The following is a 13,543-nucleotide window of genomic DNA, read 5'->3' as shown; positions in this document are numbered from 1 at the left end:
CCTTGGATCAGGATGAATATTAAGGATCGTCGATATCAGAGCCTGTGTCTCTATGATGTGAAAACGGAACTTGCTGATGCAATGGCATAGCAGTAGAATAAACAGACGCTGGCAATGCTGAGCGTGAAGAGTGATTTCCGTCATCTGTTGTAGTAGGAAAGCATTGGGAGGCTGGGGCTGCAGAAGGATTGCTGGAAGGAATGGAAGGTTGTGGACTGGGAGGAGAGGATGTTAGTCAGTTGACTCTATCATCCCATTCTGGAGACTGTAGAACAGGGTTGATGGGATGGAAGTTTATCATCATCTGAGGGAGATCTGACCGAAACTGATTCAGAGAATTGTTGTGGTTGTGGTGGGATGTCTGTAGGCTTAGACTGTTTAGCTTGTTTAGGAAGAACAGGCTCTGGAGCTGGAGCAGCTTCAATAGGTCTCTGATGTTTAGAAGTTGTTTTCGAAGTCAAGGACTTCGGTATCGAGGGTTTCGGTTTGTGTGTCTTCGAGGTCTTAGACGATGCAGATGGAGAATCGGAATGAGCTGGTGTAGCCGATGGTTGTTGTTTCGATGATTCAGTAACGGCTTTTTCCATTGCTTTGGTTTGGGAAGTGACCCTCCAGGGAGGTTGGGCTATTTAAACTGGCTGTAAGGATTGTTCCCAAAGTCAGAGGCTGAGTGAGGGGGAAAAGAAAAATCTCTGATGATAAAGAGTTTGATCTAATAGTTTAAAAGAAAAAAAGACTGATAACAGGAGGGAATCAAGAATAAGATCTCTTTCTCTTTTACTCACAGAAGCAGAATTATGAGGCTCTCAATGCGGCAGCTGAAAGAAACTGAAAGGGAACGCTTGGCACCAAAGTACTTATATGGGTGAGGAGAGGCATATTCTAATGTGTTTATTGCTACTGCAGAAGCTCTAGAATCTTCCGATGAGGCTCCGCGCAGGCGCGAATCACCCAGGGTGGGATTCACCGAGGTCACAAAGAAGAACTGAAGCATACACCTGTTTCCCATTTGCTGTTGGATATGACAGGGGCACACCTGTGCCCTAGAGCTGCTGAAAAACACAGGGTTTCTTACACCAAACAAACAATAGCAGCCACAAGCTGAGTTGTTTCTAGCCGGTGTGACCGGAGACCTCTGTTCTGAAATATAGTTATTGATATAGAGAGGGCAGGATGCCATGAAATGAGTAGCTCTGGTTAGATATGAGTGCAGTTAAAATGTCAACTACCTCTTGTCTTGATGGAAACTGGGAAAACTACCCTTTTGGCGCACAACTCCCAGAATCCCCTGTGCAGGAGGTCCAGTAGTTCTACTCCGATCCTGCTTTTTTGGCTATCCAGTTTCTCACCTTTCTCTTCAGGTGTCAATCCCTCAGTGCTGCTGCTGCCCAGCTCAGATTCTCATGTTGCTGTTTTCTTTTTTGGTTGCTGTCTGTTTCCCTCTTCACTGGCTCCCTTTTCCTAGCCTGCATTTGATTACCGGTGTCTCATCTTTTTATACTTGTAAGATTCTTCATTCTTTTTCTTCCTTGACTTCTTACTAGGTACGTATTGCTTTTTCTCTCTGCTCAATCTAATTTTCTGGTTGGAATCTCTGGTTTCTCATTGTTCCCTCCAGCTGTTTATTTTGGTCCCTCTTTATGTTTGGAGGCCTCCATCTTTTCGTATATGTTTTTCCTAATATCTGTTTCCTAATATTTCTTAATGGATGCTTTTCCTTTCTTTGTTCTTATTCTATTGGTTCTTCGTTTTAAGCTCAAAATCCATTTTTCTGCATTTCCTTTTGCAGTTTCTCCCCCTTCCTCTCCCTTCCCTAACCAATCCTCTTTCCTTTCCTTTTTTTTTTCTTAAGCTTATACACCACCCAATTTAGTGAGATCACTATTTGGAGCGGTTTACATAAAATGAACCAAAATTATAAAAACCCAACCAAAAATAAAATGCCCATTATCTCCCCCAATAAATCAAAGAATAACTGAGTTTAAAAGGGGGAACACTAGAAATAAAAATAAATTTGAACCAAATTACAATAAACCACACAAACCGGATAGACACAACATAACAAAATATAGCAGAATGTAACATAACAAAATATAGGCCATAAGGTAGATTATCCTGGTAGTCTTGACCAGTGTATTTTAGATGATTAAACTGTGAGTGTGGCTTGGCCTTTTTATTGTAAAGTGGCAAATAATTTTAGGTACCTAATAAACAAAAAGTGAAGATTAAGACTATGAAGATAATGAGGAACACGATAAACACAAGAAAGACTATAATTTCTAAAACATAAGCTCTGTTCTAGGAGACATATAAGTGCATATCCAACCAATGGGCTCATTTCTGGTGACAGAGACATAGAAAAACAGTCCTCTGGTTACATTTTATGGGTGCATTCTGTAAAGCATGATGCTGGAAAAAATAGTTCTGGGTTTTTCGGGGTCTTTGGTCGTGTTCTGAACACGGCCAAAGAGTCTGAAAAACCCAGAACAACCATTAGATCCCGGCTGTGAAAGCCTTCGCGAATATGCTGGAAACAATACTTTCATGGCAACCTGAACATGTCACAGGAAGACCATAAGCAAAATAAAAAGATATGGACGTGCCCCATGTTATGTGTGCATACTTAGAGAAAACGTGCACAGTGCTCTTGCCAGGTATGGGAATACAGAAGTGGAGCCTAAGAATACATTTGATGCTGTTCATCACAGATTTAAGAGATGTAGATTCTACCACCCCTTCAATATCTGGAAGCAAGAAATGAAACAATTATCTCTTAAAGACCCATCCTATACCTTTCTTCAACTTTTTACACCATAGTCTTCTTGAAGACATTTTTGTGCATTTAGATCTGCAGTTCTCATGCCCCAACATCCACTTATATCTGTTTACCTGTTGTGGCAGAAATTGGGTAGATTGCTATAAAGTGGGGTCTCTACTTAAGAACTTAATCCATATTGGAAGGTGGTTCTCAAGTTGAAAAGTTCTTATGTTGAATCTGCATTTCCCATAGGAATGCATTGAAAACCATTTAATCCGTATCTGCTCTTTTCCCTCCATAGAAACTACAGTGGAACCTCTACTTAAGAACGTAATCCGTTTTGGAATGGTGTTCTTAAGTTGAAACGTTCTTAAATTGAAGCAAAATTTCCCATAGGAATGGACTGAAAACCAATTAATCCGTTCTGGCTGTTTTTTTGTTATGTAGAGGTGCGTTCGTACATTGAAGCATTAGTTCCCATAGGAACTAATGCAAAGCTGGTTAATACGTACTCTACCACTAGGGGGAGAATTTTTTTTTAACCTAAGATGACCTAAGGTTAAAAAAAGAGCAGGAAAGGTTTTTTTTCCCTGTTCTTATCTTGAATTTCTGTTCTCAAGTAGAAGCAAAATTTAGCAAATGGAGCTGTTCTTAAGTTGGATTGTTCTTAAGTAGAGATGTTCTTAAGTAGAGACCCCACTGTAATCCGAATGGGAAGATACTGTGTTGTTTCCCATAGAAGAATATATGTAAGCATCCCCTTTCTACCCAGTTTTAAAAGTGGTACTTGCCCGGTTTGAGACGCCAAGGATCTGGAGCTAACATTCAGCAACACTATACACTAAACTTGATGTCCTCCCTTGGGCTGGACTACAACTCTCATTACAAGTACAGTGGGGTCTTGACTTGAGAACTTAATCCGTATTGGAAGGCGGTTCTCAAGTCAAAATGTTCTCAAGTCAAATCTGCATTTCCCATAGGAATGAATTGAAAACCATTTGATCCGTATCTGCTCTTTTCCGTCCATAGAAACTAATGGGAAACTGCTATTCTGCCTTCGACCACTAGAGGGGGATATTTTGTTTCTTTTTTTTCTTAGGTCAAGAAAGGTTCAGGGAAGGCAGGGAAAATACAGTCCAGGCAGTACCAGGCAGTCTGAAGACTCCCAATCCACTCTCTAAACGCTGGGAGGAGTGAGGAAGCAGACAGGCACCCTTTTCACCGGCCAACAGTTAACTGAAAGTTCAAATTTTCCACTTTCCCTGCCTCCCACATGGTTTTTTTCAGTTCTTAACTCAAATCTAAGTACTTAAGTCAAGTCAATATTTTCCTATGAGAGCGGTTCTTAAGTCAAAATATTCTTAACTCAAGCCGTTCTTAAGTCAAGACCCCACTGTATTGTAAGAACAGCTATCTGGAGAACACCAGGTTAGAGAATACAGGCATAGACCCATAGCCTCTAACTAATGCTATTTATTTTAAAGGCAACCTGTTTTTGACAGTGTGCTCATTGATGTATAATTGCACTTCTAAGCCGCGTCCTGTTCAATTTCCCTTTCCGTGAGTACCGTTTTCCCCTCAAATTAATTCCAGTGCACACGGAGTACCCAAAGTGTGCATGGTAGGTGACAACAGATAATGCCTCCTGGCCTGCAGGAATATACAAATAAATGGAGGATGACTTGCTAGAGGCCTGCTCTGCATTTTGTTTTAAGAAAGAAGCATATCATAAACACATTTTTAGCTCTTTAGTGGGTGATAATTTCCTAGGCAACAGGAGACAAGGCTATTTTCTGACTTGATGCTTGCCAACAAGAAGGAAAATGTTAACAAGATGATTTAGGAGAAAGGGGGACCCCAGGGGTTGAAAAAGGAGTGCACAGCTTAGAAAGAAAAATGACTTCTTAAGAACCTCTCAAGACAATGGATGTCTAAATCTTAGAGTTTTCAATGCCCTTCCGTACGTGTGGCCCTGCTATACTTTTGCTTAGCACAGATCACCTCAAAGCCACATGGGAAAAATCTGTTCTCCGCAGCGGCCACCCATTTCCTGTTTTCCAGATGTTCTGCAATGCATGAAGTACCTTCCAAGAGGGACTCCTTTGCATTCAGTGCATTACCCTCAAGTCCCAGACAGTCTGCCTGGTTTCATTAGAATATGAATGGAAGCAGCTGGTTGGGAAAAAATGATTTTCTACAAGAACAGAATTCTCAAAAGAGAATAAAAAAGGACAGCTCTGGTTCCTCTTTGGAAAAGAACAATTTTTCTAACAAAATATTTTCATCACCATATCAGCATTTCTGATGCTTCTGGGAAGCAGAAACAATGGGAAAGTTATTGCATCTCTTACAATCTCACAGCCAGCATGGCCAGGGGATTCTGGGAGCTGTAGTCCAAAAAGTAATTTTTCAAACCATGGGAGTCGTCGGTTACTCCCTGTGGATCACCCAAGAAGTTGGCAAGCCATAATTTCCTTTCTTCCTCTTTTTCTCTCTGTCTCAAGCTGATAAAAAGAGTGGGAAGCACTGAGCCTTTGCTTCAGCAACAAACAGAGCCTTTTTTGCCCTCCCAACAGCAACAATGCTGAAACATTTTAGGGAGGGTGACTCTGGCATTAATGATATGTCTTTGCACACAGAAAAACACAGATTGCTGGGCTCACATTACAAGAGGGGCAAAGTGGCTGGGAAGGCTGTTGTTATCCTCACCGGATAAGCAGGCCTGAGAACAGAATCTTTTTAAGAATGCCATCTACTAATAAGTCTTCACAGATCATCCTCCTCTTTCCACATAGGTCTCTTCAAAGAAACCTCACTGCCAGGAACACAAGCCAACCATTCAGTTTTAGTGCTTCTGAGAGCTGCTCCACTTCTCTAATGCAGCATGAACACAGGCGCCCCCTGTGACAAAGGCAGCGGGATTTTGCAGAATGCCTGAATGACAAGAGGAGAAGCCAACGGCGCAGAGTCAAGCTTACGGGTCTGCTAATCTATTGTCTTTTTAATTTGTTCTTATATTTTTAACTTAATTTTTGTTTTTCCCTAGAAGACTTACAGAGCTGTGATGCCCTGCTGCTGCCCGTTTTACGCCTCAGGGGAAAGAGGCAATAGCATAATGTGGGGCCTCTGTATATACAGTAGCATGCTTACATGCACTCGCTTAAAGATTCAGGCACTGCTAGGGTTATAGAAAGTATGTCTGAATGTGGAACGGAGAGGCTCTGGTTCGAATTTTCCTTGTCCATCAAATTTTGCATGTGGATGCAGTGGATCCCATGACAGCAGAGTTTCTCTCTCACACTTTGTTAGCATTTTCAGCACAATGCTGATTGGATAGGAGGGAGGGTTGGGCCCATTTATCTCAATGCTAATTTCATGCACATCAGAGAACATGTGCAGTATAGCATACACACAAGACAGGCAAGCATGCATGCATGTACAGAAGGCTTAAACCTCACTGAAAATCTGGAAGAGTTACTTTTTCATAAACATAGTTTTAGAAGGGATAGCTGTGTTACGTCTGTGCTAGCATTTCAGGCAAAAACAAAAGGAAAAAAAAGTACAAAAATAAATCGTTGTCCGTTAAAGACTAACTGCTATATTTTAACGTAAGCTTTTGTGGACAAGTCCAGTTCCTCAGATGTAAGAGTGAGACTCCAGAGCAAACGTTTATACATGGCCCAAAAATAAAGAGGCTGCTTTTTAAAAAAACTGGGCACAAGTTCTTCATAAACATCATAAGGTCATGCTGGAAGCCTTAGAGTGTATGATTTTATGATGGATCTGAAAACTCAAGAGTTGGGTAGATTTATATACACAACCAAAAAAAAACATCATTTCCTGCTCTCCAAGTTAGAACAAATTGAAATAATGTATGTCTGTAAGAAGATGCATCAAGCAGAAAAACTGAGATAGCCAATCACAGAAGACTCCACTAATGTTTGTTTAAACATCCATATTTAGTTACACCTTTTTTGTTTTGTTCTAGTACTGTTCCATTTATGCACCAGGCCTTTAACCTTTATGTTTTAAAAAGGTTTACGGTCTTTTGCTAACACTGAACAAAAGATTTTGGCTTTCTGTGCAATCCAGATGCCAGTTTAGGCCCATAGTCACGCAGTTTCATACCACAGAACTGGCACAGGACATGCTCTATGCGCAGAGGATCTCAGTTCAGCCCCCAGTTTCTCCAGGTTCGACTGGGAAAGACTCCTGTCCAAAACCACTAGACAGCTGCCATCTATATCATCAGTACTGAATGAGATGGACTCAAGTTCTGTATGTTCAGGATAAGTTCAGAGGATGGAAAAACAGCCCAAAGTACTTATAGCAAGGCTGGGGAAAATGTGACTCTCCAGAGGTTACACAGAAACACAGGATGTTGCCTCATATGGAGTCAAGAGTTTTGGTCCATCAAGGCCAAGATGGTCAACTATGACTGGCAGCAGCTGTTCTAGGGTTTCCGGCAGGAATTTTTCCTACCCCCTACCTGGAGATCCTTGACACTTCATTGTTGTCTCCCTTTCAAATCCTAAGCAGGACTGACTCTGCTTAGCTTTGGAAATCTGACATAAGTGGGCATGTTCAGAGTGGTATGGTGGTGCGGTTTGTAAGACCACAAGTCCGATCAGTCCTAGCGAGCACAGCGAAGAGTGAGGACTGACAAGAGCTGAAGTCCAACAAGATATGGACACCTGCTATATATAGGGGTTTCCCATCTCTAGCAAAGAGTCTCCTACCATTTACTCTAGTGAAAGTAATCTAAAGATATAATACTCCACAGCAATTTATTAAAAACAACAGGGACATTTTTACCTTCGTTAACTTCTACTCTTTTGCCACGGATCGCTTCCTGAATGCCTTCCTCATTCCTGTTCCATGCTACTGAACAGTCATCTCTGCCTGCTGCACAAGAGATCCATTTGGTGGGCAAATGCCTGCCTTCTGAAGCACAGTATATCAACAAATGGATCACGATGGGTTCTTTCCCTCTGCACCCCACCATGATAAAGCCTTAGGCATGTTTATTTCATTGCACAGGCATTAGCTTCCCCAGTGCAAAGGAATAAATATTGAGGGTCTTTTGCTCCCTTCGAAAACTCTGCATTAAAACTTAGGGGTTGGCTCCAGAGATGCATTCGCACAGGAACTCTGGTTGTGGAGCTGCTCCATGTCGCCTGAGAGGTAACATGAGTCATTATGTGGTGCCGTATAAAAACTCTGGCTCTCAGCTCTCTTTTTTCATATACGAATGTTGTGCTAACTCAGAAAAAAGCTCTTCTGCACACACAACAAAAATCTGGTCAGAGAAAGACATCCCAGAATCAAATATTTTTTGCACAAGAGTGAAATTAGGGGGTGGGGAGAGGAATTAAAATGTCCTTGAAGAACAGATTTGCTTTTCCTGTACAGGGAAAATGTGCATCCACAAGAAAAAGAGCACTTGGCAGGGCATTTGTATGCTCTGAACCTACCAGGAGGCATTGCAGTCTGCATGCGGAACTCTTCCACAGCATCCTTGATTCTCTCAACATCCTGCAGAAGGACAAGGGATTTCATGCGATGCAGAAGAGTGATATCTGATGAAGACACGCTGTCCGATTCAAGACTGTGTAAAACCTCACCAACGCTCTGTGAACTCACAGCAGACTCTGCACACTTGGATCGCTCTAAGGAATGGAAAACAGGGACTTCTTAAAGGGAGGTTATACTTTAAGTCTTGTTCTTAACACCCTCCTTTTTCCTCGTCACTGTCCTGTTTCGATTTCTCTTTCTACAACACAGACCACTCAATCTTGCCACATGTAGTACAGAGAAGAAATTATCACACCTGAGAAGCACAAGAAATTATCACACTTGAGAAGCACAAGAAAGATGGAGATACAGAAATATACTCTTGAAACATACGTCATCTTCAGTCTTGCCAGACCCATCCCGGATTGCTAGACCAGCAACACACTGTACTCTGGACTCAAAGGGAGCACACACTGAGAAAATGCAGTTAGCTGTGTGTGCAGAAGATCTGTGACAGTTATATAAAAGTTAAATCGTTTGGGAGGAAATGCTATGTCACATTTGAGGGCTGGTTCTCACTGTCACAACACATAACTTCATTGTATCATCCCTTATTGAGTAGAAGTCAATTGTGTGAACTGGCTTAGTTAATACAGTGGTGGAAAATTGTGCCGTTCGGGTATTGTTAAGTCTGTAACTCCCGTTAGCATAGCCAGTGGTGACGGATGCTAGGCACGGCAGTGCAGCAATGTTTTGAAATGCAATGGCTCTCAGAGGTGCCAAAATTGAATGCTTGAATTAGATTCCTGGCAGTGAGGTTTCTTTGCAAAACCTTTGTTGTGTGGAAAGAGGACAGCCTGTGTTTTGAGAGCCACGTTTGCCCAATTCTGATTTAAAGAGATTTGAGGTGATGACTCTTTCTCACATTCAACGTCACCTTTGTGCTGTCGCCAGTCATGTGACGGGGCAACTGGCCCCAAAATGCAGATTCAATAATTCTTAAATAAAAATGCAACCATAAAATGAACAGAGTGCATATATATTTTGGAAAGGGAGAAAAAGGGATTGTGTGAAAATATGTGGGAAATGTTATAGGAAAAATTGCAGTTAGGGGTATGCTCTTTTGGTTCTTCAGATGCCAGCTTCCAGAATTCTCCAAGGATTCCCCAGGCAGAATTCTTGGTTTCAACCCACAAACATACACCTGCAGACACCTATAATTTTCTCCCTTGGAGAACAGACTACCTCTGAGGCTGCATAACTTTCTTCAGCCCTTGCTTCCTGTTGTTAATGTACAGAAGCAGCTGCCATTGTCACTATGCTGCTTTCTGGAAGTCATTCCTGTTAGGCTCTACAGAGGGTGCCTCCCAAAGAATTATGACTCCCAGGGAGCACATTAACAACAGGAAGCCTTGGAGGTAGTTCCTTTTGCAGATGAGTGACATGAAACTCCACTTTGTTCACCTGGACTGTGGGCTGAAATCCCGTTAACTCTGTCCTTGAAGAATTCTGAGAATTGGAGTCCTAAACAGAGAGAGCAAACTCTTACTGCAAGACGGCTTTATTTATTTATTGAATTTATAAACGATTCCAAATTAAGCATTTCAGAACACTACAGAATAAATTAAAGCAAAGCAGAATGAAAACAAATACACTAGTACAACAATGAATTCCAGTCACAGCTCTATGTGTGTGTGTGTGTTTTTCGTTGTATCCTTTATAATATTTGATAGTTCTGTTCTACAGTCAGAAAAATGCTACCTGAAACCAAACTATTAAGATGGTAGCCATTTATTAATTTATTATTTGTAAGCTTTCTCCGAATAACGGAATCCAAGGTGGCTCACAACAAATAAAACTGTTCCAATGGTAACAGCTTTAAAACACTATATGGATACTGGTAATGCTCCACACTGAACATTCAGATCTGCAGAACTGGAAAAGGGGCTTACCTTACCTTTACCACAGTGATCATCTCACTCCTAGGATTCTGGGAGCATCCACTGTAGCTGGGATGAAAGGTGAACATGAAGGGAAAACCTCTGCACTATACTTAGTGTCCTGTAAATTTCTAAAAATCGTTCATCTTTATATTTCATATGCATTATGGTTGTATACATATATGAAACCCTGAGCAGCCCTTCTAGTTGCTGAATTTCTAGAAAGAAAAATATTCAAAGAAGAAAACAATAAATTTGTTCCAAATTTGGACAAATGAGGAAACCAGTGTTCATTATAACTACTTCTGCACCTGCAGATGTATGTCAATTTCACTTGACAATTTAGTGTGTCTATGGGTGCACGGACGTACCTACGTAGTTTAAAAAAAGAAGATACCTCGAACCCAAATCGAAACATTGCTTGGTGGACAGGTTGCCTGGAAACCAAAATACATGGAGGTTGTTCTGAACAGGACATAATGTAGTAGTTCACCATGAAGATCTGGAGATCTTTTCCCATGGTGCTGCTAAGTACAGTGGATATTGGGATGCGATGTGCCCAGGACATTTGTACGGCAAATGCCCTAACAGTGATTTTGGGAAGAATTTCTCTGCCCACTGAAATGCTTGCTTGCTCCAGCAGCAGCCAAAGTACCACAGAGATCATTCGCCTTTTCCTATCAAAAAACAAACAAACAAAAACCCCACATTCTTACCAGGGAACAGCTGGGCAACATTCCCTGACTGTTGAGGTATAGAAGTGTCTGTGCACTTATTTTTGCCTGCCAGTTTCAGGCCATAAAAGAGGCCGATACTTTTTCCTTTCATGTTTGACAAAGGAAAAATGAACACGTACTTATTTCTCCTACTTCAAGTTATGAAATGAAAGATGGGGTTGGGGGGGGCAGTACCTACTCTCTGAGAAATAAATTTCTTGTGTTGCTTGCAGAAAATCCAGAATGTCATTTGCTTTTTTATGTGCCTCTTCAAAGCTTATTCTCTCCTCTGTCTCAGGCTTATACATGAACTCTATTGCAGCTGGTTTCGTCAGCAAGCCAGATGCTCTCATCTTTTCTTTTTGCCGTTTCTTTTTCATTTTCCTCTTTTGATTCCGACTCAAGTTTGGGCCTTCTGAGCGCACCAGCTGTAAGTTTTCTTCAATTGGATTTTTAGGCTCCTCATATTCAGCTGGGCCTCTGTGTAAATTATCAGGGTTTTGCAAACCATTCTTTCTTTTCTTCCTTCGAATGCGCTTCCTTTGGGGTTGACCTTGACCATCCTCCTCTGTAGGTTTAAAATAAAACATATTTGGTGGTCAATAAAGCGTGAGGGTATAAGAAATGCTGGCTATGCGCACATGGAATGCCCCCTTTCTTTGCTCACTGCTGGGCTGTCGCAGAGCTCTGGAGGAAAAAGTGTGTCTGCATGCGTTGTTATTCTTTAGTCAACACAACAAATGCACACCATGCTTTGCAGAACAACAGTAAAAAAAAAAGTAAAAACACAGTAAAAAATTCTGCAGACTCCTCCAAACCTCTATGCAGTATTTTTAGGGAGCTCAAAAGGGTTGCTGTAGGTATGGAAGCATAAAAAACATTTTCACCCCGTTCCACCAGCCCAGTTGCACAGACCTAAATCTGGATCTATCCCTCAATAGTGGGATTGCACAAAACCTAAGGGTGTAGGGAGTACAATTAAAACACGCGGTAGGAACAAGTGCTGGTTCATGTTTCAGTGCTTAAGGGACGGGAGCTAAAGAGTAAAACTATAAAGCTTCGCAGAAAGATGAGTCTGAAGGAAGGATTTAGAGACAGAAAAGTGACATCACTGAATGCCCTCCATCATAACAAACCAGCAAAGGAAAGCCATAGCTCAGCACCATTCAATCATTCATTTGATTCATTTATGACTTTCTTTTCTGATTCAAGCCAGCTTACAACATTTTTAAAATGACAATAACAATAGAAAGCAATATCAAAAGAACAACCAAATAAAACAATTTAGAGCAGTTTAATAACACATGCAAAAAGGGTTTGTTTTTTTTTAAAGAAAAAACAACAACCAAAAACTTGCAACTTCTCCTCTTTCTTGGCAGTCAGTTATATGCCAAAAGCCTCCCTAGCCAGCTTCGCATCTTCCATTCAAAAGGATAAAGTAGAAAGCGGTGGGCATGACCTCAGCCTCTCAGCACCCAGAGGACCGCTGCCAGTGAGAATTAGACCATGCTAGGCTAGAGAGAGAGAGAGAGACAAATGGTCTAATTATTATAAAGGCATATAGGATATTTCCAATTGCCAACCATTGTTGATGGTGTATTTTGCCCTTTCCCAACCCAGGAAATCAGACTCACACAGCATTTGATTCTAAGGGAAGGAATTTTACAAGATGAGACACAAAGCTGTGGTTGGAATCGGGTGGTGGCGGCGGGTGGGGGGGGGAAGGGACACCCAACTTTTCCAACCTCTGGTCAGGTCTTCTGAAAAGACAGATTTTGAACTTGAGAGAGGCCCAGAATAAGGGAGATTTTATTGGCATTCTGAGATGGGAGCTGGCTGCTCATTTACACTCCCATCGTACCAGCTGTGGCACAGCTTTGCCTAATTGTCCAGTTGGATGTGAGAACACGCAGCCCGCCCCCGACTCCGATTCCAGTCTATTTGGCTCAAAACCAATCTTTGCTCCCCAAGCTTGAACTCTGAAATAATTTCTGACCCTGAACTGCAAGCTCAGTTATGTTACATCAGAGGTAGCACGTCCTGCCTGTGGAAGGCAGCAATCCTGTGCCAGATTCCATGCTAACACATTAATGCTGTGATTTATGCCTCAAACTACTTCCTGTCTTAATTAATAGCTCCTTTTTTTTCCTGGCTCAACTAAACACCAGGTCTCATAAATCTGTCAGGGACACTTGGATATTTGGTTTATTTCACCCCTTCACTTCATAAATCAGAAAAAAAGTATCCTTCGTCCATTGCAGAGTTGATGTAAACATTTAAAATCCCTCCAAAATGTTGCTTTCTGTGGAAGGACTCCTTGTGAACACTGGAAGGCTTCTTCAGTGGTCCAGCAAGGAACAATTTTCTCACATCTGAGGTGGCTTTGTGGGATATTCTAGATGAGCCATTCTCGACTTTTTTTTGGGGGGGGGGGATATCCATAAACACAATATGAAGGAAATCTAGGCCAAATCAGAATTGTGTAAGTCGCATAACAAACCTTACAAGGTATGTGTGTGTGTGAAGAACTGTTTCCATTCTGTGGCCCCTCCTTAGGCCCCCAGTCCAGAAATGACTGATTCCCAAAGTAGAAGTCCCATTATATTTTGGGGGGA

General features: G+C 41.6%; 1 protein-coding gene across 4 annotated transcripts in view; it reads right to left on the bottom strand.

Annotated features, from left to right (window-relative positions):
• Positions 1-13,543, bottom strand: part of ERICH1 (glutamate rich 1) — a 94,681-nt gene that overhangs the window by 5,100 nt on the left and 76,038 nt on the right. For 2 of the 4 annotated variants that reach the window (XM_073000795.2, XM_073000792.2), the window contains 3 exons: positions 11,128-11,496; positions 9,737-9,796; positions 8,233-8,427 (listed from right to left, as the gene is read on the bottom strand). In XM_073000795.2, coding sequence (XP_072856896.2) covers positions 8,233-8,427; positions 9,737-9,796; positions 11,128-11,496 — 624 coding nt within the window. The remainder of the gene's footprint in view (positions 1-8,232; positions 8,428-9,736; positions 9,797-11,127; positions 11,497-13,543) is intronic. The other 2 variants (XM_020782635.3, XM_073000797.2) reach the window with 2 other exon arrangements.

This window comes from Pogona vitticeps, chromosome 1 (assembly GCF_051106095.1).
Source record: "Pogona vitticeps strain Pit_001003342236 chromosome 1, PviZW2.1, whole genome shotgun sequence".
In the NCBI taxonomy this organism is placed as follows: domain Eukaryota; kingdom Metazoa; phylum Chordata; class Lepidosauria; order Squamata; family Agamidae; genus Pogona; species Pogona vitticeps.
Note: the sequence above shows the minus strand (reverse complement) of the source record. Positions and strands in the feature narration are given on the sequence as shown.